The sequence below is a fragment of the Nymphaea colorata genome, chromosome 1, assembly GCF_008831285.2.
Source record: "Nymphaea colorata isolate Beijing-Zhang1983 chromosome 1, ASM883128v2, whole genome shotgun sequence".
Classification (NCBI taxonomy): domain Eukaryota; kingdom Viridiplantae; phylum Streptophyta; class Magnoliopsida; order Nymphaeales; family Nymphaeaceae; genus Nymphaea; species Nymphaea colorata.
This window is the reverse complement of record NC_045138.2, coordinates 38,517,893-38,542,184: the sequence shown is the minus strand read 5'-3', so window position 1 is coordinate 38,542,184 and position 24,292 is coordinate 38,517,893. Positions and strand designations below refer to the sequence as shown.

Below are 24,292 nucleotides of genomic sequence, written 5' to 3'. Positions count from 1 at the left end.
ATTTTGACATTGCATATAAGGTTGTAGTAGAACACAAGTTTAGTCAATTTGACTCGATGAACTCATATATCTTATCTGGTTCAAAATTAAGAACAAAATTAGCTTGAGCTTGGGCTTGAGTAGAGTGTACGAGGTTTATTTACCATTTTTTATTTTAGGTTTGATCTATATATATATATATATGTGTGTGTGTGTGTGGTATTCAAAGTGATTTACACTATTTAGAGATATATATATATATATATATATATATATCAGAAATTTAGAAAATTGAGAAAATTCAATACTAATTGTGCCGTATAGAAACGGACCCTATTTATTTAGTTGTCTAAGGTCCGACCCGTTTGCCTACCTCCTGCAACAACAGAGTGAGAGGTGCCGAAAATTGACAACCGAATCAATGAGAAAGAATAAAGCCTTCTCAAGATGCATGCTGGTTTAAGAACCAAGTTTACGAGAAGAACCTCTATCTTTACATAATTTTACAAACCCATTTTCTTTCGACTTCAGAATGAAAGGAACAATCTAACTACACTTAGTGCCCGAACGCAACATAAAGAAAAAGAAAAAAGGAAAAAAAAAAAACATTGCCCACTAAATAACAATAATCTCAAGACTGAAAATATTTAGTTTATGAAAAAGGAAAAAAAAAATCCAATAAACAGAACGGGGTTTCTTGGGGGAGCACGTTGCTGGAAAACAGGAAAAATTCAGGACGACCACGGAATAAAGTCTAATGAAACGGACGAATTAGGTAAACAGAAAAGGCGCTTCCAGGTCGTACATTTAGCGGTGGGCCCCGCCTGCCTCTGGCTATAAGCGCAAACCCACGGAAGACGGAGAAAGACTGGAGCGACGCATACTTTGAAAGGACGATTCGGATTCATCCATCACATGCCCCGGACTCTCCACGATTTTCTTTAGAAAAGGAGAAAGAATTATAAAAGTTAGAACATCAGAAAATACAAATCAGAATCAAGGAAAAAAAAGAGAGTTCTGGTTCTAGTCGAGTGCACATGGGCTTCGAATTCACAAACCCACCCGCCCGGTTCGATCAACGATTGATGAATAAAAAATATGTGGAAGAAGATCAATGATCAAGGGAAAGATTAAGATTGGAAGCTGCCCATTTGGAAAAAAGATTGAGATTGGGCAGCATACAAGGCTGAGCGTTGGTATGAGTGGAGAGAGACGGAGGAGAGAGAGGATGGTCAGACAAGATTAACACACGCAAGGAAAAAAAAGGAGGGGAGCAATCGGGCAGAGAGAACAAAGAAAGAGAGAAAAAAGAGGATCGAGAAAAGAAGATTTACACGAGCACACCCACACATACCGCAAAAATAACACATCGACGTAATCTAGCGGAGTTCTTTTTATTTCTTTTCTTTTTATTTTTCTCCTCGTTATTATTTTTTTGGATGGGAGACTGTGAGCGCGTAATGAGTTGGTGGTGGTGTAATTGTTTGCTTCCCGGCGTTGTTCTTCTTGTTCTTGTTGTTGTTGTTGTTGGGTATCACAATAATAATAAAAATAATAAAAATAAAGAGAGTTGTCGTTTAATTCCTCTTCGTTCATCGCATTCCAACATCTCATCTTCGGGTCTTCGCTTTTATTCTTGTGTTGTTGGATTGCTTCTCGTCGATAGGAATAATAAATTTTCGCTTCCTGCTTTGCTTTCCTCTATTTGGAAAGCAATCGGCGAATGGGGTGCGTGGTGGGTTGCCCCCTCTTGCTTCTCTTCGTCCTCCTCTTCTCTTTTGGGTTCTTCTTTATCTTTGCGATATTCGAGGACGTGGGGAGCGATTGTTCTTCGCTTGGTGGTGGTGGTGTTTTTATTCGGTGACAGGGAAATTGTTCTTTCGGGTTGCTTTCTTCCTCTGCGAATCGGCTCTTCGTTCTTCCTGAGAGTACTTTGTAGCGGCCTTTGGTGGGGATCCGAGAGCGGTTTTGGGGTTCCGGGGTTGAGATTTGGCTTCGGGTGAGGGTTAGGGTTCTCAATCTTTTGTTGGGGACTGTTTCTTTTGCGGATCTGATATGGAGAATTCGGAGGAGGAGAAGAAGCGGCCGCCGGAAGGAGAGAAGACGACGAAGAGGAAGATGAAGACCGCCGGCCAGCTTGAGCTTCTGGAGAAAACATATTTGAGTATGTCTTTTTTTTTTCTCTGTGTTTCTTTTTCTTGCTTCTTGTTGCTCCGTTTGATTTTGGGAGCCCCTTGGGGGATTTGGCGAGGGTGGATCCTGAGTGTTGATGGTTTGAATCTGTGGGGGCAGGGGAAAATTACCCGTCCGAGTTCTTGCGGGCGGAGCTATCGGAGAAGTTGGGGCTGACGGACAGGCAGCTGCAGATGTGGTTCTGCCATAGGCGGCTTAAGGACAGGAAGATTGCATTAAAGAAGGCTATGAAGGAAGGAGTCGATAACAAGGACTCTCCCGGCCGCGACGACTGGAGCGGGTTGCCGGAACAGAGGAAGGGGGGAGGGGTTGGCGGCACCGGTGCGGCTGTGCCGAGGATTGTTTGCGAGGGACCGTCTCCTCCCCACCCTCCTCCCCCTCCTCCTCCTTCCGCTCTAGTGAAGAGGTATTGTGATCCTCCTTTGGGTGTTCCGGCGCCTCCGCCGATTCTTTGGCACCACCACCATCATCATCAGCAGTCGTCGATGGCCGAGCTCCATGCGATCTCTGTTGTGGAGGCCCAACTCGGAGAACCATTACGTGAAGATGGTCCTCTTCTCGGCATTGAATTCGACCCCTTGCCTCCAGATGCTTTCGGGAGGCCGATAGTTCCGTCCGCAGGTAATGCAATGACTGACCATGTTGTGTGTGCTCGCTCTCTTATATTTTTCATTTTTTACCGGACGAACAAGTTTAAATTTTTTTTTTTTGCCCATTTTCTTCTAACCCTACATAACCCTGAAGTTTTAACCAACGCATCATTTGTGTTTTGGTGGTAGTCTATCTGGATACGTGTGAATGCCATCTAGTATCATGCGTAGCGTCGTTTCTTTCTATGTTATGAGGTTCATAAGTTTGCATGAAATGTAACTGCAACAGTTGCGTCAGATATACTGTATGATCTCTTAGAGAAGGTCCACATGTTCTCGTCTGTTTTGCTAGAAATGCTTCTGTGTTGTTGAAGGCACCATATGCATTTAAGAGCATAACCTTCTTAGTTCATGAGCTGTAAGTATAACCATTTGATATCATGCTTAGCTCCATGCAGGAGCATTTTGTGGACCAGAAGATACTGAAATAGTTAGCCATGTTATCTGTTGTTATGGTTATCGTGACCATCATCATCATCAACAACAACATTGTTGTTTTTTTTACCATTTTCCTCCAATCAATGACGTTATAATGAGATTGGCATCTCATCGTTGTTGTTAGTATACAGTATAGTTGCATGAACGGAATTGCCTTTATTGTATATGCTACTAAATGTCCATTGCATGTTTGAGATGCAGTTCTTCAATTTCTTATTCTCGCTTCAGTCCATTGCGTCGAGTTTGAATTTTTCTGTGGCAGCATGCATGTGTGTGTGTGGAACATCTCAGATATACGTTGAAACTGAAGAAGAAAAAGGAATGCACAAAATGAGGGTATTTAGATGATCTCTTAAACGATAGGGCAATAATATCCCATTTAGTTCTTAACCCCCTGTTATTTTCCACTTTGGGATAATAGGTAATCCAAAGCATGGTGGTTGGCAGTATGACAGCAAAACATATGAAAGGCAAGATGGGAAATCGATCAAGGTTTGTTGTCTTTCTTTGTTTTAGCAGTTAATTTAATGATAAGTTCTTTTATGTATGTATCTTTCATGTCTGTGAAGTATGAGTATGTGCAAGTTCTATTTTGAAAAAAAAAAAAAAGAAGCCTAGTTTCACACCTTAGCTTGGGATTCTCATTATGTCTAGCTTAAATTGTTTGTTGATCGAGGCATGGATGAGATCAAACTGAAGCCTTGGTGGATTGTATGGGTTGACATGTGCACAACCACTTTAATGTCTCATATTTGTTGGTTTTCCTGTCCTTGCATGCATGTCTGAAAAGAATCAGCATCTCTTGCAGCCCTGTCAAAATACATGATTTATAGGATTAACATTGTAACTCCTTTCATTTTGCCATATGTTGTTTTCTGAACGTCATCTATTCATCTGCATATTAGTAGGACTATAGGATCTTTTAATTCTCTAAGATACTCTGTGCAGAGTTCACTGGCCACTCCAGGCATGGAACCAGGGTATATATCAAGTTCTTCCGGCAGCAAGAGAAAAGCTTCTGTGAACAGTGTTCATATGTTACTTCCTCAACCTGGCACAAGGGCTCTCCATGAGTATCAGTTTCTCCCTGAGCAGCCCAGCGCCAGGTCTGAAACATATGATAGGACAGGTCAGTCAGATTTTTATGATTCTCCAATTGACTCTTTTGGGACGCGGAGCTCATCATTGCCTACAGGAGGACCATTTTCGCATAGCAGTGAGCATCTTGGTTCTGGGTATCCTTTCCAGAGTCATGCATCAAATGTTAATCTTTTGCAACATGGCAGACATGGTCATCTCTTCTCACCAAGTTCTGTGGATCCGGATGGTGTCACAGTTAAAAACTCTCTGGTGAATTATGGAGCTGATGCTCCATTAGGATCTCATGCTGTTCTTCGTCTAGAAAATACCTTTATTTCACCAGAAAAACAACTTTATTCAGAAGAAGATGCTTCTAGGATGGAAAGAAAACGGAAGGTCCGTCTCATTTCCTGTGAAATTGTTTCACTTTAGTATCCTTTATATCTGAAACACGGGCTTTTCTATGCAGAGTGAAGAAGCTAGAATAGCAAAGGAGGTTGAGGCCCATGAGAAGAGGATCAGGAAGGAGCTTGAGAGGCAAGACATTATTAGGCGAAAGGTAATGCATGGTTTTGTTGTTACATTTTTCCTTCTCTTTAGTGTTTATATGTTGTTATCGTACGTGTGTGTATATATATATATATATATAACATCCATTCTGATGGTCACATACTGTTTTTCTTAGAAAGAGGAACAAATGCGCAGAGATCTTGAGAAACAAGATCGTGAAAGGAGAAAAGAAGAAGAAAGAATGTTGCGTGAAAAACAAAGAGAAGAGGAACGGTTCCAGCGAGAACAAAGGCGTGAACTTGAAAGAAGAGAGAAATTCTTGCAGAAGGAAAATCTTAGAGTAAGTAAAGGTTAAAGGTCTAACAGAGATTAGATTTACCTAATTTTGAGCCTAAACTTCATTTGCTCGAATGAAGGCTGAGAAAATGCGGCATAAAGAGGAGCTACGTAGGGAAAAGGAGGCAGCAAGAATTAAAGCTGCCAATGAAAGGGCAACAGCTCGCAAAATTGCTCGTGAGTCTTTGGAGCTTATTGAAGATGAGCGCTTAGAACTTATGGAGTTAGCTGCATCCAGCAAAGGGCTTCCTTCTATTGTTTCTCTCGATTCTGAAACGTTGCAGCATCTGGAGTTGTTTAGAGGTGAGTTCCTTTATAGCCATTCTCTTACTCAATTACCTGAATCATCTTATCTTTGTCTCACTTATTGATCGCAACAATCGTACTACCTTGGTACATTAAATTTCCTTAGTTGTGGACTAGTTCGGTGTGTTTGACCTGCTTGGTACATTAAATTTCCTTAGTTGTGGACTAGTTCGGTGTGTTTGACCTGCTTGGACTTTTTTGTGATTTCAGATAAGTTAATCTCATTTCCACCCAAATCAGTACAATTGAAAGCGCCTTTTGGATTTCAGCCTTGGATTGATTCTGAGGAGAACATAGGAAACCTTCTAATGGTAATGTCTTTCTGATTCTCAACTTTTGCTTGCTAAAATAATCTTTTTGTGGAATTAATGCTTACAGACCATCCATTTGATCTACTTGTTCAGAATGTGCTGAGATCTGTTTATCACTATTAAAACAGCACTCTCTCAGCATGAAATATATGTTTTCTGTTTTCTGGAAAACTTGTACTGTTTATACATAATTTGCTGGCAGGATAAGCAGCACAGAGCTTGTTCTTTCCTTCTTGCATATATGCTTCTATGTAGCTGATAGTAGGTTTTTGTTCATATTATTGTCGTAGATCTGCAATTTACTTGTTGTCTTACTACATTCTTACAGCTGTTGTTTTTGTTTTGTATTTATTGTTTTTGGTTTTCTATTTGTGTATAATAGTTTGTGTAGGTTTGTTAGATATTTGTGTTTTACGAGTGCTGATGTTTCTCATTAATGTGGTTTTCTCTCTTATCTCTTGATATACTGTAAAGGAACATTGTTGTTTTACAAATCGTTGACATTTTTTTCTTTGGTTCGTATTTTCATTGATGTGGCTCATATTCAGGCTTGGAGGTTTTTAATTACCTTCGTTGATGTTCTTGAACTTTGGCCGTTTACCCTGGATGAATTCGTTCAATCTTTCCATGACTACGTGAGTACCTATAACTTGATATTACATATTTTCTTTGTCGTCTCTCTCGATGGCTGTTTTGAATTTATATCAATATATACTTTACTTTGCCTTGACAGGACCCACGATTGCTGGGGGAGATACATATTGCTCTCCTGAAATCCATCATAAAGGACATTGAAGATGTGGCAAGAACTCCTTCTGTTGGGCTAGGAGCTAGCCAAAACAGTGCTGCCAATCCAGGTGGTGGACACCCACAAATTGTTGAAGGAGTAAGACAGTTTACAATTTACATTTGTTTTCCCATTCCAAGTTAACCATGAAGTATTGATAATGTCATCTTTCAAACCAGGCATATGCTTGGGGTTTTGACATACGAAGCTGGCAGCGCCATTTGAATCCTTTGACATGGCCTGAAGTACTGAGGCAATTAGCATTATCAGCAGGATTTGGGCCAAGGTGGAAAAAAAGCATTCCTCAAAGGCCCTGTTTTCGAGATGACAATGAGGTATTTCTGGATTTCTGATACATGACTTAGGTGCAAGTCTTTGCATATTTTGTCTGAGCTGTAGTGTTTAATGCACACCCTATGTTGAAAATTTTGGTGCTTGTATTGCCAAGGCCACAAAAGATATATACTCCTGGACCTGATACGAGGTGCCAATTGGGTACTTCTTGGCATTTGACACTGTTGTTAAACCTAAGAATTGGGTGCCTAGATATGCCTGATAGATGCCAATCTTTGGTTGTAAGATATATTCACATTTTTATAGTTTTTTGGCTTTTTGAAAGATCTTTTAGCAATTCATATTTTTCACAATTGAATGCAGGGACATGATGGTATGGATGTAGTATCTACTTTAAGAAGTGGTGCAGCTGCTGAAAGTGCTGCTGCTATGATGCAAGAAAAGGGCTTCTCGTATTTAAGGAGGTCCAGACATCGGTTAACACCCGGAACAGTAAAATATGCAGCATTTTATGTTCTTTCACTGGAGGGAAGTCGAGGACTTACAATTTTAGAGGTGGCTGAAAAAATTCAGGTACTTTGCCATCATTTTTATCATTTTGAATGGCGAACAAGTCGTTTTGTTTCCTGGATGGGACCATCGCTGACATGTTATATTTTGTTACAGAAATCTGGTCTTCGGGACCTTACGACCAGTAAGACACCAGAGGCTTCCATAGCTGCTGCACTGTCAAGAGATGCAAATCTGTTTGAAAGAACTGCTCCATCTACATATTGTGTGCGACCAGCTTTTAGAAAAGATCCTGCTGATGCAGAAGCCATACTACAGGCTGCCAGGGAGAGGATACAAATGTTTCAAAATGGTCTGTCTGATTCAGAAGAAGCTGAGAAAGATACAGAGGATAATGATGTTGAACGGGAGGAGGATTTTGAATGTGAGGCCCCAGAAGACCCTGAAATTGATGAGCCAGTCAATCTGGGCACTTCCGGTAAGATAATCTTTTCCTCATGCGTGGGTAAAATTATTCATTCACCAATTTGTTCTGGAAAAGTAGCAAATGTTATGTAATGACTGACGACAATGGTATGCCTGGAACAGCAGGAGATGTTGGCAAGAATAATTCATCTCCATTGGAAAGCACAAAAGATGGGGATCTAGCTGGTGACAACTATCAGAGTAATGAGAACAGTCTCATGGAAAATAATACTGATAATGAAGACATAGAGATTGATGAAAGCAGCATTGGTGAACCATGGGTACAAGGCCTAGTTGAAGGAGAATATTCAGATCTGAGTGTTGAGGAGAGGCTTCATGCTCTTGTTGCATTAATTGGCGTAACATTAGAGGGCAATTCCATCCGTGTTGTGCTTGAGGTAACATCTATTTCATCTGTGGCTGATTATTATTGATTGCTTGCAGTTAGATGTTGGTTGCTGAATGAGTGCATTTTGCAGGAACGGCTGGAGGCAGCAAATGCTTTGAAAAGACAAATGTGGGCTGAGGCTCAATTGGATAAAAGGCGCATGAAAGAAGAGATCATGTCAAAGTTTCAAGTCTCTCCTTTTACAATTGTGAAAGCTGAGGGAACCCCAAACGGTGCAGGGTTAGAAGAAGGGCAAAGCCCTTTAGTTGGGGTGGATAACAAGTCAAATGATCTACCAGCACTCTCACAAACCAAGCAAGAGCAAATTCTTGAACAAGAAGGGGCAACTAATTATCTTAATAATACTTTAATTGAAAGAAACTTGTCAATGCAAGATTTACCCGTGGGCCCAGAAATCTCACCTTTGCAGCAGTCTGCATTTGCTGCTGAGAAGTCACGATCTCAACTAAAAGCATACATTGGCCAGCGGGCTGAAGAGTTGTATGTGTATAGATCTTTGCCTCTTGGTCAAGATCGTAGGCGTAACAGGTATTGGCAGTTCGTTACTTTTTCAGGAAATGATCCTGGACGAGGAAGAATCTTTTTTGAGTCCACAGATGGGCGCTGGAGACTGATTGATTCAGAGGAGGTACTTTTACTCCTGCAACCCCTAAAAGATACTGATGACCATTTTTTTTCACGTTGATGTACTTTTCTTTCCTTGTTTGTTCAAGTTTGAATTTTGATCAACATTTTTTTTTTGGGTTGCCTTAAGAGTCTTTAATAAATTATCTAATACCCCCTCCTCATCTTCTGCTGCAGACGTTTGATGCACTTTTGTCAGCTTTAGATGTTCGTGGGCTAAGGGAAGCCCATCTCCATTCCATGTTGCAGAAAATAGAGAAGTCATTCAGGGAGGCTACTAAAAAGAGTGTTTCTGGCTTAGCCATGACTGATCTAAACAGTGTTGCTTCCAATGCTGATGCAAGTGAAGCAGCTTTCTTTTATGGTAACAATGTTGAAATCAGCAGCCCATCAAGTATTGTTTGTGGTGATAGTCCTGAGGCCCTGGAGTATTCAAAATCATTTAAGATTGATTTAGGGAGCAGTAACGTTGAGAAAATTGATGCTTTAAGGAGATACCATGAATTCCAGAAATGGATATGGATGGAATGCTTTCACTCTTCTAGTTTATGTGCAACAAAGTATGGAAAGAAAAGATGTTTTGATCTCTTTTCTACTTGTGATGTGTGCTATGATCTACATTTGTCGAAAGACAAGCATTGTCGCTATTGTCATGAAACCTTTGAGAGCTCTCATAGAACTGACACTTCATTTAATCAACACATCGATGACTGTGAAGAAAAGAGAAAAGTGGATCCAAGATGGAAGTATTGTGCGTCAAATTCTTCAGTTCCCATGCGTGTTCGGGTTTTGAAGGCATTGTTAGCATTGATTGAGGTGATCCTAATAATGCTTGATTCACGCTTTCTGTCTCTTTCTCACTCACTCACCCACTCTCTCTCAAAACAGTGTTATGGAACTTATTACTTTTGCATTTTAGTTTACTAAAAGGCTATACCATTTTTGGACTGCAGGTATCGTTGGCATCAGAAGCACTTAAGAGCTTCTGGTCAGAAGTCTACAGGAAATCATGGGGCATAAGGTTGCATGGCTCCACATCCTCGGAGGAACTTCTTCAGGTCTGTGATAATCTTAGGACTTCCATAACTATGTGGTATTTGGAATTTTATTTTTGTGTTGATGGTCCTTGGGCAGATTCAGGGATCTCTGGCTATTTTCTGGTTGTTTATGTGTTGCAAGGAAAGGAGAATAGTTATTCTGTAGTTTTCTCATAGTTAAAAGATCAACCAGGCAACAGTTGATGCATTATTACTTTTTAAAATTAAGGGTCAGCCTGAGGTGCTGATGAAGCTATGACTTCCTGTCAGAAAATCCACTGATGGAGAAGCTTATGATGAAAATGTTGGATACTTGATAATCAATATGTTGGTGTCAGGGCTTGAAAGTTTGAAGTGGATATGCATAGTCTGTAAAATTGTTACTGCATTAGTATCTACTTGTTGGTGGAATAAGAGGGCACCACCTGGTGGCGCTGCTGGTTTTTCTCCATTTCTCTGTCTTCTATATTCCTCCCCCCTCCCTTCCCCCAATCCTGCTGATACTGGTGTTCTCTGTTGCTGTTGTGGTTTATGAATACTTTTTATTTTCAATATTTCTTGTCTTATCCCTGGCAGAGCTGTTAGGCATGCAACACAAACATGCAAATAAAAATGAAAATCTAGAAGGAAACTTTAGTGGAATTTACCTGGCTTGAACAGAATAAATTCATTTAAGCTTGTTCTAATGCATAATACATGTTGTTCATCAATTGCTAGGACTCCTAGGCCCTTATAACAAAAAATTATGCAGTCCATCTATATTTATTTTTTTAATGAGTTTAGTGGTATTCATTGTATTGCCTTCGTGTGACTCATATGATGGCTGCAAGTGGAAGTGTAGAACCTCGTTTTCATGTGAGATATGGTTGTTGATGCGTATCTGTCTTGCTCAAAGTAGATTTTTGTACAGTTTATGCACTCAAATATATTGGTTCTTTACTCTCATTAATGTTGATACAAAACTGAGAACCATATCTGGCATTTTTACTTTTCCCAGGTCCTGATGATGTTAGAGGCTGCTGTTAAACGGGACTTTTTGTCTCAAAGCTTTGAAACAGCCAAAGAATTGTTAGGTTCTGCTGGACATTCATATGCTCCGGATGGTTCATTTGTCCCTGGCTCTCTTACCGTGCTTCCGTGGATACCACGTACAACAGCTGCTGTTGCACTCAGACTGTTGGAGTTTGATGCATCCATTTCTTACACAATGCATCAAAGACTAGGAGCACAGAGAGACAAGGAAACTGAAGAGTTTGTTGTAAGTGGTGTTTCTTTGAAGTTTTTCTGCTATTATTCAGCAAGAGCAAATTATGATTAATTGAAGTTCCTCACTTGCTGATAAATGCAATATTGGCAACGCTATGCTTTGATGTGGCCATCACTTTTTGACAAGAGAGTAGGAATTGTCATCAAGCTCCTTGCTTTCTGCATCACCAAAACCTCCTGAAATTCAAAAGGACTTCATAAACATTTTGGTGTTTTCTGGTCAGGAAATTTGAAAGATTGTGCTTCAGGAAATGCACAGGAAATTAAGTTTGCATCTGAATGCAAAACTCCCTAATGAAGCCTTTAATTTGTTCTTTAACTTGCCAATAGGCATTTCATTTTATGTGGGAATATACATTTGGAACTTGCAAAGAACTGTTAACTGTCTCAATGTATTTCAGTCACGTTTCCCCAAATGTATATGGCAGTTGTCAAATGATTGCATTGGTGCAGGGAAAGGTTAAGCCTTGACTTATCAGCCTGTTTTCTTTTGCCTTGGTATCACAAATCTGTAATTTCTGATACTGTGGTTATTTGGTAAAAATTGTGAAAAATGCACAAGATGCAGCTTTTTTGAAAAAAAAAATCCCCCATGGGTCTTGCTGCTTTATCTACAGGCAACTTAATCAAAGCTTTTCTTATCTTTGTCTAGCCTTTCCGGTGGTAATGGTTTTGCCTTATCCTGCAGAGGGTCCCTTCAAGGTTCACAATTGCCAAAAGCACCCACGATTTTGATCCTATGGACGTAGCAGATGAAACTGAATATCGGCAAGATGACCGATTGGTTGATTCAATACATGGACGGATGTATATGCGTGGACGAGGAGGTCGTGGGAGAGGAAGGGGTCGTGGTCGGAGTGGTAGAGGAGGAAGAGGTAATGGTGGTACTAGATCAGAGGTTTCTAAAGTAAGTATAGGCCATTCCCTAAAGTTGGTGCAAGGTCGTGGAAGGAAAGGGCGGTCTCGTGGAAGAGGACGTGGTCGGGGTTCACGAACATTACGTGGGAAGCAGCTTTCAAGGAAAGCCAGAGATAAAAAAGGTGTCATGGTGCACCGTTTCAATGGTGAGGGTAGTGTTGGGCGCGCTGCTAGTAGCAGCAAGGAGTCATCAAGAAGGTCAGCCAGGGCAGTGTGGGATGTGGAAGAAGCTTCTGCACATGCAATTGAAGAAAATGGAAACAGTGTACTCGAGTTGTCTGAATCTGATGATAATGAACAAGCATCTGGTGATGAGTTCGACGAGCCAGACAGTAATTATAATGGTCCCTATAGTGGCAGAGATGAAGGTGGGATGCTACAGGACAGTGAGGTGGAAGATGAGGATCCAGAAGATGATGATGTTTGTGGCAATGTAGGGGCCTCTGATGATGATGAGGATGATGATGACAATGATGTTGATGATGATGATGATGATGATGGAGGCGGTGGTGGCGATGCTGAAGATGTGGATGATGAAGATGTTGATGGGGATGCAGGGGATGGGGATGATGGTGATGATGGGGATGATGATGATGATGATGACCGGTCGGGATCTTCCCCTGTATATTACAGTGAATAAGCATCTGTTTTTGTTTCAGATTGTTGTCCAATGAGTGATGCCTTAGCGTGTACATATTTGAGAAATCCCTTTCCTGGTGGCGACCTATGGGGACTGGCTGTGTTGATCACGTTGCAAGGTACTTATGAAAGCAGTACAGGGGGGTCCTGGTTCAATAGAGGTGTGCCCTTTGTACCATGGATTTTCGTTTGAGCAAGGTGGGCCATGTTGTCGGGAAGACCATGGTGGGCAAGAATTTCCTGGATTTGGCCGGGGGGCCAAGTGTAGCTGTCCAGGATGAGGCAACTCTACACTTTTCTCTCAAACATAATCAATCAATTCAGTAGATCGAGGGGGAATCCATCTCCCTCTGAGGGCGCTCATGGAAGCCAATGTTAGTCCATCTTTCTACTAATCGAAGTAAATTATGCATTTTTGTATTCTTGTTCTTTTTAGTTAATTTTACTATACTGAAATAGCAATAGTAGAGCTGCAGCAGTAGCAATAGGGGAACACGATGGAAAACAGAGGTCAAGCTTTTGGTTCCATCGGCAGCTATCAGAGGGCGATATGTTTTGTTGAATATCCGACAGCAATGTGTTTGGTTTAACAGATGTATCCCTTTTTTTCCAGATGTTAGAAAAAATTTTATGTTAGCAACCCCCATAGAAGGGTTAGTGCAATAGAGCTTAAAGTCTCTTGGTTTGCTCTTTATAATTCACATTTGAGTTGGATGGTTTAACTGTCTCTAAGCAATTGCATAGCAGAAGAAGATCGTCACTGAACAAGCTCATCTAGCTGGCATACTCGGTTCCTGCACTTACAATGAAATGGGTTTAATGCACCTGGAAGAGGATTCCACTCTATGGTTTTGAATCTTATTTTAGCCAAATTCACTGTGGGTTTGATTTCTGTGGTGGAGGCATATGTTCTCGTTTGATCAATTTGGATGTCATGAGAGTTAGCAGTGTCTCTCTCTTCAACGATTGACAGAGTTGTTGATCGGAAAGATGGACGCCATTGTTTGAAGACCTTTTTCTGTTCTTTCCCTGGATATTCAAGCCGCAGGCTTACGTATCTTAGTTCGTCTGCTTTGAGTAATTATGCTATCGGGAGTAATTATGCTATCGGGTGAATGCCATGATCCTCAGCAAAATATGGGAAGAAGCTGTTTCTTCCAGCGCTGTAAGTATCGGTATTGATGTGATGCATATTATGCGTATTGATTGATAGGAAGTATTTCACAATACTCCAAGCTTTAGAGGAATGTGTTTTTAAGGAATATAATAATTCTCTTCTTCTGATTAACTGTCGGCTGTCACCAACAAAGTTGAAAGGCCAATATTGGTTGTTCATAACACCCCCATGAGTCATGTTTTATTCTTGCTGATACTCGCTGAAAGAGAAAGCAATTCAGAAAATCTCACTCTTCAAATGCATAATGAAATTATTTAAAGGGCATGAAGTAAATGAATGAGGGGAACCAATACCTGAGTAAGCAAGTGATTAGACAACCAACTATATAACCAAATAAATAAATTTCATCTGATGGTTTGCGCACACAAACCTTATGTAGCTCCGCCACTAAAAAGCACCAACCATGAGACTGGATTTGCCATCGTCTACAATCCGCCATCATTCGGAAGTGATTTTCTTCCCAATGAGCAAACGAAGTCAAGAGAAACCTTTTACTGAATCATGTTATGGAACACATTATGCTAAAATTTTGACCACCTTTCAAAGGAGTTATCTTCGTCTCGTAACAGATTTCTCATATTTTTGTTCTTGTTTTGGCCTTAGTTTCTCTCAATTGCCGTTAAGTTGTACTATTACCAACCACACACGTAAATATTTTATTACCTTGTCTCTAGGGTGCAGCGCAATTAGGGGGCAAGATGATTTACATTCAAGGGTTCTGAAGTTTGAATCCAGTGGTGAATGTCATGCTCTTACTCTTTTAATCTACAACCGGTGGTGAACATGACAATTAAGTTGAAAGGTATACTATAGATCCATTCACATTTCAAAACAAGCTAAGCTAGAATCTTGGAAGCGTAAGATATGACGATAAGAGTTTTATACTAAAGGTGGTTTGCCCTAAGTATTAAAAATTTATTTTATTACCATTTACTGTGTAACTGATTTTTTAGTTATTTTCATTATACCTTTTTGTGTAGTTTATTCTAGCAATCGTTGGTAACCATAGAGAGAAACGGTAACTTGCTATACGGATTGATACACGGTCCGGGTCCTGTCAGTGTCCGGATCGAACACTGGGATCCGTGGGTTTCGTCCTTTTGTTTTGATTTGTACTTGGCAGCCAAGTAAAGGGAAGGAGGAGGAAAGAAGGGAGCAGGTTTGCTCAGGGTGAAGGTCGTCCAGAGTACAGAGGAGGAGCTTTCTTTCTTTCTTACTCGCTCGCGTCCTTCCGCCGACAACCACAGGAGACAAAATTACTTCTCTCTGAGAGAGAGAGAGAGAGAGAGAGCAGGGATGAAGCCTTCTCGTTCTTCCTTCCCAAAGGGTTTTGATTTCGGGTCCGATGACGTTCTTTGCCCCTACAACGACTACGACCCCTCCGTCAACCACCACCAGCCTTATTCTTCTCCTCCTCCTCCTCCACCCCCTCCTCCGCTCAAGGTAATTCCTTTTTTTCCGCTTAATTGTGCTTCTGTTTTTTTCCTTTTCAAGTTTTTCGTGTTGTTTGATCTGTTTTGCTGTTTTTCTTGCTTTACTGATAATAGAAGTCTGAGTTGAGGAAAAAAAAGGGCGGTCACCATGACTTGGGAGTGCCTTAATTATTTCCAAATTGGTGATTAGGTCGCCATTGACGCTTAGGATTAGGCCGTATATCGAATCGGACAAGAAGACAAGTTACAGAATTTCTAAGGGAGAGTGAAAAGGAGAACAAGGAGAAGACAAGAAAAAAGGGGAGAAGAATGAGGATCGGGGAGGAAGCGAACGTCAGTTGAAAGGAAAAAAGTAGTGAGACAACGCTTGATCTTTTCTTTTCTGGCGAATTCTATCTTCTCTGATCAGCTTTTAGCTATTACTAGAAACTTGCTTCCGAAGCTCTTACGCCATTCTTATGGGACTTAGGAAGGCTTTTTCCTATCAAAAAGTTTGGATATATTTCTCCAGTGCATGCGTGATGTAGGATGAGTCTGAATTGGGTGTGTTTGGAGGAAATTTGGAGCATAAACTGGAGGGAGGTCTGGGTGGATCCTATGAACAATTTTGTGGAGGCATCATTCTCAATCATTCACTAACTATGGGGCTTCATATGGATCCCAGGAACCTATCTTTGATTGGAATCATGCTGTGTTTCTTTAATGTCGTGCAGCTCCGGACCATTAGCCTCAGACCCCGTGCTGTCTTGTTGTTCTCTGCGCCCATAAACGCCTCTAACTGCCTCTTCTTGGTTCGCATATGTTGCATCCGGACTAATACATTTTGGTTTACTATGGATCTCTTTAAATGTGAAACACTGATTTTTCGCTCAGTGCCAGATTCTTTATGGTGTCTGACTGAGCAGTTCTCTCCTCCCCTTCCAGTTGCCTTTCTCCATATATGTCAGTGTGAACTCTGTCCTTCCTAACTATCTTTATGGCCTTCACTGTTCCCAACTTTTTCTGTACAGTTGGTTATGTGTTCGGTTCTAAACATTATCAACTTAGCTCTTCCTATATGCTGCACATGAGAATGAGACAAACCCGTAAGAAGTGTCTATTGTAGTGCCTTTATCTCCTTCGCACAGATTGTGCCTATCTTATCTATATATTTTATTATTTTTTCCTTTTACAGATTCATAATTTATGACACTGGCTTTTTGAACTTATTTTCTCAATTTATGTGGTGCAGCCAGAGGTTAGGGAGTGTGCATCTAGAAGATCCTCATCAGGCAATACTGGTTATGAAGGAGGTTACAATTCTGAGGTGATCTTCACAGTTGAAAAGGCAATGAAAAAATATTCAAGCAATCTATTCTCTTTCCTAGAAGGAATAAGTGGGCGCCTATCACAATTAGAGTTACTTTGCAGCACCATTGAGAAAGATATTAATGAGTTTCATTCTGACTTAGCTCATAAGCATAATGAGGAAAACCTAAAATTTATCGATCTTGTGAAGCATCTGCAAGAGGTGAGATCCTTTGATTGCTTTTCCTGAATACGGTTCCATGAAAGAAGTTGTTAACCTACTTTTAGAGCAAACTTTAGTTTATTGGCTTTCTATATTTTTCTGCTTCTGAAGTTAGAATAGTACTTTGTTTATCAATTTTTATGAAGTGTGCTTGATTTATGAACTGTATTTCCCAAGTCAAGGATTATTTTCAGATTACGTCATATCTTTCAGAGTTTGTGTTACAGGAACGTCATGCGAACTATATATATATATATATATATATATATATATATATATATATATATATATATATATATATATATATATATATATATATATATATATATATATATATATATATATATATATATATATATATATAGATCAACTTTACACAAGCAAGTAATGTGTGAAAGTTTATTATAGCTGATCACCAAACTGCATTCCATATGAATGAAAACTTTTTTGTATCAAGATTCAACATACAATGCATGTACAAATTCCAAGTTACTACTTTCTCAGGTTTGAGAGAATTCAGAGAAGATATCTTTTTGCTGTTCCTTTGTGTATCCATCTCAAAGTTCTAGAATCTTGCCTAGGATTCTAGTGACAAGGTTTGCATGTTTATGATGTTCCATTTGGAGCACCAAAAAGATTTAACTTTCGGTTCAAGAGACTGCATATGAATGCAAGATGGGAGTTTAATATGGGTAGGTTTTTAATAATAAGTAGTATCTATGGCAACACAAAACTTTTGACAATATTACCTGCCATATCTTGAAGAATAGATTTAGTCTAAAGCCAGTAAAAATTTATGTGCACCATAAAAATCTAGAAGATGATACATGTAAATCCACGCAGACACACACTCTTGTATTCAAGGAACAGTAGTATTGATCATTCATGGTTAAAGGGAGGAGATATCCTGTAGGTTTATGTTCGGTTGCTTTAGATTTCAGTTTGGTCAGAAATTGTGGGTTGACTAGAAGTTTTATAATCACATTACGTGCAGCATATTACACATAGTTCATTGATGTTAAGGTCTGTAAGCCTGCTAGATGTTCTTCATGTACTTATTGCATGTTTTCTTCTTTCCTTGTGCTACATTGGTGGGTCTATGCCATGAGTTTCTTTGCTGAAGAACAGGGTGCCCATTTGTCTTTGACTAGCCACTTGAATTTTGAGTTACAAAGTGGTCCACACCCTTGATATGCAAAGCCTGATTTGAGGTAGTTCTGTAAGTAAACTTTTCTAGGTCGCCAGGTACCCATCCATGTAGATTGAAAATATTCATCCATCTACAACATCATTACATGGTAGGTAAGTTTAAAAGGGAAAGCCACCATGCAACAGTACATGGTATTTCCAGTGAAGTTCGACAGTTACCATAAAGTAGTGCATGCAAGTGTTTGAAAGGGATAGCCACCATGCAATGGTACAAGGTATTCCCCAGCAAAGTTCAACAGTTACTTCGAAGAAGTGCATGCGAGTGTTGGTCAGTGAGGGAGCAACTTCCGTTTCGTATAGTGCATCTTATGAAGTGGGTCCTAATGCAACAGTAGAGGTTGAATTTGCTGATACATGTGGCTACTGTTTGCATCATACAGTAGATGAATGAGAAATGTTTGAAATAGCTCAAACTGTACAAGGCTTTTATACCTAAGGTTGATGTGTAGGGTGAGAATAATATAGGATGTGACACAAAATTGAGGAGAGTTACGTTCCGTGCCTCCCTTCTCTTGGCTTCAATACTTGCTGAAAACTGCCAAATATAATTGGAGGTCTTCCAAGCTTACGGACTGGCCCTCTTTAGTGTGTGAAATGCAAGTGCAATTGAAGTCTTCCTTTCAAATTTTGTTGGTTGTAGCTAAGGGCAGGTACCATTTAAATTTCTGAAGTTGTAATTTGGAAGAAAGGGAGGAGAAAATGACATTGACAACTTGTCTTCTCAGATAACTGGTTTCTGTCCATGTCTTCATCTGGGAAGAGTATTAGCTAGAAAAATCCGTAGTGCTTGATCCATGTTAATTGCAGTTTGAATTTTTTTCATATCTTACGCTTTTTCATAAATCCTGCTGTTTTTTCAGGTTCAGCGGTCTGTGCAGATCATGCGGGATAAGCAAGAGCTCGCTGAAACACAGAAGGAGTTGTCAAAACTGCAATTGGTTCAGAGGGAATACCCAGACACCAAGCATACAGATTCAAAAACAGAAGCTGCTGTTTCTACCACTGAAGTAACCAAAGTGGAAAATTTGCCTGATCCACATAATTCTGCTCTACAAACCCAAAGTGTAATGGGCTACAGTATATTGCCAAACCAAAGTGCCACCTTAGTTTCACTACCATCATCAGCAGCTGATCAGAACATCCCTTATAAACAAGAACCCTTCCAGTCATCAACTTTGCCACCAGTGAAGTCTGCAGTTGAGTTCCAGAAGCAGGCTAGCACAAGTCAGCAACCTTACCATTACAACCAAATGAAGAGCAATATCCCGTATCCTGCCCATCACTCGTATCAGACGAAGCATGAGCCTGATCCATGTAGAATCCATAACCCACATACTACTCAGCCTTATCAAAATGAATCAAGTTCATTTCCGCTTCCTTATCATCCTCAGCAACAACCTTGGGTTTCCCCTGGTCCTCAGCCACATTTTTCTCCACCACAAGAGCAAACAGAAATCAGAACTGAAATGGCGCATGCACCGCCAGTACCATTCTATTCCTACCATGTACCAACTGCCCAGCGTACTATGGTTGTATCTTCCCAACAGATGTTTCCCAATCAGCTTGTTCCACAGTCCTCTGGGGTTCCTCAACCAAGTCCAGGGAGCCGGAGTGAGGAACGCTCTGGGCATGGTGGCAACTATGGTGGTTACAGATACCCCAATGCTAGTGCATCCAACTATCAGCAACAGCAGCAGATGCAGGCACCACCTTTTCACCAGGCAAACCCTAATGAAATTAGCCGTGCACCTCACCACCTGTCGTCAACTTATTCACATGATGTACCAAAAGTGGTCTATGATGCAGATCTTAGCAGGCATCCATATTCACATTATTATCAACAGCAGAACAGACAGCAGTAGTAACAGCAGCTGCCATTGCCAAAAAATTTATATGCTCATACGCTTGATAGTTGTGCACGAGGGCCCCAACACGTGGGATGGTGAGGAATTTGCACATGTATTTTGAACCTTTTTGAAAAATGGGATTGGTTCCACCTCGAACAAAATTCTGTTAACCTTCTTTTCAAGACTGAATATGTTTACTGTGTATATCCGATAGAAAAGTTCATCTGCGTGAGCATCGGTGAGGGTGTATGGTGTATTATAAATTTATAAGCACTGGTTGTGTGATTGTTCTGGGGATGTTTTGAAAACTCATTGTTTTCAATAAATTCTATACTTCTGTGATCTTGTTACCTTGTTGATCCTTGTTTCTGCCTCGCATGTGCTCTCTTGTATATGTTGTATGGGACGGTGCTTTGATCCAAATTTGCATGAGGGGTGTGCATCCATCAGCATTGCATGGGATGAGTTGCAGATTTGACGACTTGCGTGAAAGCATAGATCGCCCAAAGCATGTGTTAATATGATATTTACACGTGCTCTTGTTTGGATTTAACTGATTTTTTAAGTTAAGCTTTTAGTTCAAACTTGTTGAGAGTTGCACACCGAATGCGATAATTTTGTTACCAACCAGATATTCTTTTTTTCTGCATGAAATCCTGCCCAGTTGAATTTGGAAGAAGATTAGTAAATGCACAAATTCAGCGCCTTGACTTGACATCACTAGTCGAGAATCTCGACTCTTACATCACTTTGTGTAAATTATACTTCGTATCGACTCAAACTTCGTAGGCTGAAAAATTTTAAATAAAAAATCTTTGAACTGCTGCTTCACAATGACACAAGAACGAGTTATTTTCGAGGGCTAATTTTGTTCGCGAATTCGGTGGCACCCGTACTATGGGCAGATTTTTCAGACTAATATGTCATAGAATGTGACTTTCATGTGGCAGGTAGAAGATCACAAAAAAGAGAGTTTTGAAGATTTTTTGACTTTTTGTCAGGATAATTTTCTCCTAGATCTATTTCTGAGCCTATTGCATCGCCACCCACCAGTGCCACCACCTATCAAATTAGTGTCAGAAATTCCGAGAAAGATACACGATGTACGAGGAATCGAGCAGGAAAGTATTGGTTCAACCACTACTGATTCAATTTCTGTATATCTGATAAATATCACTCAGTATCATCAGCGTGAATCGGCTACTATGTACTGTATCGACTTCCTGCAGAAACAGAAAAGGCCAGTATGTGGTCTTCATAGAACTTTTAGAACGTTTTAAATTAGTTTTACATTTTGTGGAAAAAAATATCTTGAAATTTTGAATTGTTTTAAATTCTTTTTTATTTGAGCTGATTAACCTTGACCTTTTTATGGGATTTACAGCCCAATTTCTTGCATCACTTTCTAAATCAATTCACGGCTAAGCCAATATTAGCAACTGTGAAAGGTTTAATGACTCGAAGGATCTCCATATTCTTATTTAGGAATATAAATAGTTAAAACATAGAATATGGTTTTGCAATTCTTCTATTTTTTCACATTGAATGAGTTTGGATCTAATTTTGAATTATACTCAAATTATCCAAATCCAAACAGATAACTTTCTCGTCGCTGTCCAGTTTACTGTATTTGATTGTCTCACTTCTTTACTAAAACTTTTTTACTAAAAATCTGAACACCACCTATGTTGTTGACGGATTGACGTTTGGATCCAAAGAAAAGAAATCTAATAACAGCGATCGACAAGCCAACTAAGGTCAGGGAAACGATAAATTAATTATCAGGGGAGCTACTTAAACGATTTATTGGACTAGGATAAAATAATCAGAAAGATTAACTTCACGTCCTTTTAGGACAGTGCGCGTTTGAGTGAGTGGACGGAATGTCTCAAACATAAATCTTGAGACATCTAACTTTATGAACCGAGATAAGAAACAGTGGATATCCTTGAGATGCTCAGTCCTGGTTGTCTATAAACTGAAGACGGCAGGAATGTGATTAGAAAGGAGAGCATCCAAGTCCCACCATATTACGACTGGAGATTCCGGAGAGTTTGTCTCATGACAGCCTGATCACCGTCACGCCTCTGTGGTCGAAACTTTCACGTTTCAAAGAACAGGACGAAAATCAAGAACCCCATGATGCCGGGGAGAAATTAATGCATGCATACGGTTAAGCGAACTACTCCACAGCACAATAAAATCTTCAGAGATCAGAACAAACAGAAGGAATAAAAATAAATAACATCATTCTGATAAATTCACGAGTAGTTGCAGTTGCAGATGGCGTTCTTTCTTTCGCCTTTGACTCTCTGTTGTGTCTGCGCGTGCGAGCACTGCAGTTTGGTTGAAATTGTGAGCAAAAGCCGGAGATATGGGGACTGTTCAGGAAGCGTGCTTGTAAGACATACATAGTCGCCTGAGAAAACAGAGAAGATCGAGAGAGAGAGAGAGAGAGAGAGAGAGCAGATTTGTCCTTTAGAGGGCCGTGCAAACTCGCGTTGACGATTACACAGATAGAGAGAAGTCCACAGCAAACGTCTTATCCAGCAATGGCGTTTATATATGTGTGAGATAGAGACGGAGCGTATGAGACAGAGATGTATCAAGGGAGAGAGTTCAGGTCTAGAAAATGGCATGAGAGAGATGTCTAGAAACAGAGACAAATCTAAAGAATGTGAGTGGGAGAGAGGGAGAACTTCATAGAACATATATGCATGAGAGAGATGTGTGATCTAAGACTTAAAAGAATGTGTATGAGAGAGATGTTTAAAGAGAGAAAGAGAGACCTAAAGGACGAGTATAAGAGAGATTTTTACAGAATGAGAGAGCCAGAGAGGGATTGAAATATTTAAGGCAGAGAGAGAGAGATCCGATCGTGCATGTCATGTCGTATTGAGATGATGGCGACGGTGTGTGCGCATGCAACAGTATGGGTGGGGGCAGACGGCGTGCGTGCGTACGTGAGTGCGTGTGAATGTATGGAGATGGCGAGGGAAAGTACCGAAGAAGGGAGCGAATTCACGAGACATGGGCTGCGGAGGCCCCTCTGTCACGTGGTCCATAACTGAAGGCGGCGAGTGACTTAACTCATGCGTCACCTCCGATCCTCTCAAGATTTCTCCTCCTCCTCCTCCCCCTCTCTCTCTTAAGCAGCGTTGGGAAGTCAACCCATCTCTTTATCTTCCGCCTGAGCAATGGCTTCTGTCCGCCTCCCCCTTCTTCCTTTCCCAAAATCTTTGTAGCTCTTTTGTCACCAAAGCAGCCAGTTTTGGTAGTATGTGAAAAAGAAACAGGAAGAAAGAAATTAAAGATCACACCATAGAAGGATTCGATTGACATTATTACTGATACCAAATCCAGTAGATGCAAATGCAAGTGAAGGAAGTGAAGGAGGGAGAAAAGAAAAGAGATGTTATTCTATTTGCTTTTACCACAGGTCCACAGGACGAGCAGTAAAGAAAAACTGTAAAAAAAGTAAAAGAAGAATAAAGAGGGGAGAGAGAGAGAGAGAGAGGAAGACAGAGTGGGGGCGCCGAGATTGTCATGCAGATTGAAAGGATGATGATTTGATGTAAAGCTGAGGGTTGATGGAGGATGGTGGTGATGCCTCCCTCTCTTTCTCTCTCTTTGCCTTTCTCCTTAAAAACCGAGCAGGACGCATCAAAATCATCAGACATCAATCCCGGTATATGATCATCGTCATAATGATGAATGATCACTCAGTTGAGAGTTGGAAGAAACGGAGACATTTCAGTCACTCGTCTTGTTGCTTTTCTCCTTTTCTTTTCCTTTCACACATTTCTAATCTCTTTCCTTCTCTCTCTATCTGTTTCTCACCTAACTAATTGCACAACCACCTTTGTTGTCTCGTCCATTTCCTACTGCATGTTTCTTTTCACTTTTACTTTATGATAATTACACCGTCATCATCGTCGTCGTCCCATCGTCTGAGTGTTCTTCCTTTTTCCTCTTTACTTTCGCTTTCGTTATTGTTGTTCCTTCTGAGTGGTGCCATCGATTCCATTTTTTTCACATCTCCCTTCCTTTTGGAAGGTTGGGTATCATCAAGAATCCGGTGATAGCAACCGGCTTGGTCTTATTAGTTTGGATCATGCATATATGCCTGATTTTCATTGTTAATCGGAAAAGAGAAGGCCTATATTGTCATTGTCACTGTAAGAACACTCATCTGCTTTTCACAGAAACACTTGATATAACTAAAAAAGCACCGCTGAAAGGGACTCCCCATGGCCAAAGGAACCAAGATTAGTCCTGCTCCGATTGATCTCTCGAGGGTTAGAGAGAGAAGAGACTGGTTAAAGCTGTGGGGGCAGCAGTACAGCTCCACTGTAGTCTAGGCT

At 40.4% G+C, this 24,292-nt stretch overlaps 2 protein-coding genes across 4 annotated transcripts; both read left to right on the top strand.

The window, feature by feature from the left end:
- Nucleotides 1-1,020: 1,020 nt before the first annotated feature.
- LOC116255875 (homeobox-DDT domain protein RLT2-like) lies at nucleotides 1,021-13,474 on the top strand. 3 transcript variants are annotated; one of them, XM_031631972.2, is made up of 20 exons: nucleotides 1,023-2,143; nucleotides 2,272-2,793; nucleotides 3,682-3,752; nucleotides 4,209-4,389; nucleotides 4,456-4,736; nucleotides 4,810-4,899; nucleotides 5,026-5,190; nucleotides 5,267-5,489; nucleotides 5,703-5,803; nucleotides 6,352-6,438; nucleotides 6,537-6,689; nucleotides 6,770-6,925; nucleotides 7,248-7,457; nucleotides 7,551-7,872; nucleotides 7,983-8,257; nucleotides 8,339-8,896; nucleotides 9,070-9,708; nucleotides 9,846-9,950; nucleotides 10,927-11,187; nucleotides 11,884-13,474. In XM_031631972.2, the coding sequence occupies exons 1-20, from the start codon at nucleotides 2,035-2,037 to the stop codon at nucleotides 12,751-12,753; spliced, it is 5,379 nt and encodes a 1,792-aa protein (XP_031487832.1). In that variant the 5' UTR covers nucleotides 1,023-2,034; the 3' UTR covers nucleotides 12,754-13,474. The 3 variants fall into 3 exon arrangements, with proteins under 3 accessions (XP_031487824.1, XP_031487832.1, XP_031487817.1); XM_031631964.2 differs by having other exon boundaries at nucleotides 1,021-2,143; nucleotides 4,209-4,736; nucleotides 7,986-8,257; XM_031631957.2 differs by having other exon boundaries at nucleotides 4,209-4,736.
- A 1,600-nt stretch (nucleotides 13,475-15,074) lies between these two features.
- Nucleotides 15,075-20,270, top strand: LOC116255906 (protein HAIKU1-like). Its single transcript, XM_031631994.2, has 3 exons — nucleotides 15,075-15,372; nucleotides 16,594-16,872; nucleotides 18,942-20,270. Exons 1-3 carry the CDS (start codon nucleotides 15,226-15,228, stop codon nucleotides 19,941-19,943), a joined length of 1,428 nt encoding a protein of 475 aa, XP_031487854.1. The 5' UTR covers nucleotides 15,075-15,225; the 3' UTR covers nucleotides 19,944-20,270.
- The last annotated feature ends 4,022 nt before the right edge of the window (nucleotides 20,271-24,292 follow it).